Raw genomic sequence first — 1784 nt, 5'->3', positions numbered from 1 at the left:
GAAGAGATACACAGGGCAGATCCGGACCCTGGAGGGGAGTCAGCCTCACCCAGGAAGAGCAGGTTCCGGTAGCTCTCCAACATCACGTCCCTGTACAAGGCCCGCTGAGCTGGGGACAGGCACTCCCACTCCTCCTGAGAGAATTCGATGAACACATCGCTGAGTGTCAACTGTCCCTGAAAGGAAACACATTTCAGCAAGGGAAAGTGGAGACAGTTCTTATCTTCACCCAGAAGGAGAAGAGGAGAGAGATGAGAAATCGATTCAGCTGGCGTGTTCCCACAGAGCCACGTCGGGTATTTTTGAGCAAGTTATGTGTCTGTAATGTTGCTTTTTATTACTTTCCTATAAAAGCTTACAATAGCCTGTAGATCAAGGAGCACTTCTCATTTTTGTGGACAATACATGAAATTACAATTAAAATTCAAGACCGGGCTCCTACAGAGAAGGTTTAGATGTTATGTTCTACATTGTCTAGATGAGCTAGAGCATGAGCAGTGTTGTCAGAGAGGACAAAATCCAGTGTCTTTTTAAAAATTCAAACTCTTAAGTTATAATGAGGGTAACAACAGCCATGACTAAAAGTTTTGAACCTGTCATATGTACATTAGTCTACATGCTTTACGTATTTTAATGTGTTATCAACATAGTAGTTCACTACAGACAAACCTGTTCTCATCTTACCAGGAGAAAACGTGTCACAGACACTCTAAGAAACCAGCCTCAGGTCATTATCTAGGATTTGACCCAGCAAACACCTGAAATCAGGTAGTGAACTGTAGGCTTGAACCCAAAGAATCAAACAGTTATGTAATATGCAGAACCTTAAAAGTACACTGACAAAGCGCTGTCTGAGAGCACCTGGAAACAAGTGCGAGATTAACGCTACTGAACTGCATAAAAGGTCATTACACTTCCACGCACACAAACACATGTTATTATTTTTACTTCTGCTTAAGTCCTTAAATGCGAGTGTAGGGGAAAAAAATGAAGACTGTGAAATATGTTAAAGATATTTCAACCGCTAAAATGCATAAAACATTTATAAAATCTTTTAAAAAGCCATAAACCTGCACAGTTATATACTCATTAACACACATATAAACAAACTAATTAACTGAAATTAGAGAAGTTATCTCTCCACGTATTTTTGGATGATTTTATTCATTGTTATTTTTATTCATGTGTATTCGAGCATCTTGAGTCAATAAATTTTTATTACCAGTGGTGCTTATTTTCACATTTCAAGATTGTATAGTAAAGCAGGCAAGAAAAAATATATGTGCGAACTCTAAAAAATTAAATAAGACTATTTTAACTCCATTTTCTATTAAATACTTATTAAAATCTATTAATACGATTTTATCCATTTACATTTAAAAGTAGGCATTAACAAAAGCCAGTGTATTGGATTATTCCACTAATAAAACAAGGATTAAAGATTTTAAAAATTATTATTAAATGACTAAAATTTTTAAAATCATCACATTAGTAGACACTTGAAAATAATTCTTGGATAAATAAAAATGAGAACAAAAAATAAAATTGGAGAAAAACCTGTCATTAACCAGGAACATTTCACCAAACATTTTGATTATCAGAAAACATGGATGCTCATCTTCTCTAAAATCACAGTGGAGAAAGAAGGCTGACCAGAGATCCTACCTCAGCAGACTAGAAGAAGGAAAAAAGGAAAAAAGATAGATTGAGTATGAAAAGAGTCAAAGACATGACCTGTGAAAATTCACAAATTGAAGGATAGAGATTGGCTAATAATAAAAGGA

At 35.6% G+C, this 1784-nt stretch overlaps 1 protein-coding gene across 6 annotated transcripts in view; it reads right to left on the bottom strand.

The window, feature by feature from the left end:
• LOC105306597 (zinc finger protein 568) overlaps positions 1–1784 on the bottom strand; it is a 67743-nt gene that overhangs the window by 61325 nt on the left and 4634 nt on the right. For 5 of the 6 annotated variants that reach the window (XM_011381712.2, XM_023524128.1, XM_023524127.1 and 2 more), the window contains exon 3: positions 50–176. The exons of the other annotated variant lie outside the window; for it this stretch is intronic. In XM_011381712.2, coding sequence (XP_011380014.2) covers positions 50–176 — 127 coding nt within the window. The remainder of the gene's footprint in view (positions 1–49; positions 177–1784) is intronic. 6 annotated transcript variants of the gene reach the window in all.

The sequence above is a fragment of the Pteropus vampyrus genome, unplaced genomic scaffold, assembly GCF_000151845.1.
Source record: "Pteropus vampyrus isolate Shadow unplaced genomic scaffold, Pvam_2.0 Scaffold448, whole genome shotgun sequence".
Taxonomy (NCBI): domain Eukaryota; kingdom Metazoa; phylum Chordata; class Mammalia; order Chiroptera; family Pteropodidae; genus Pteropus; species Pteropus vampyrus.
This window is presented reverse-complemented; position numbering and strand designations above follow the sequence as displayed.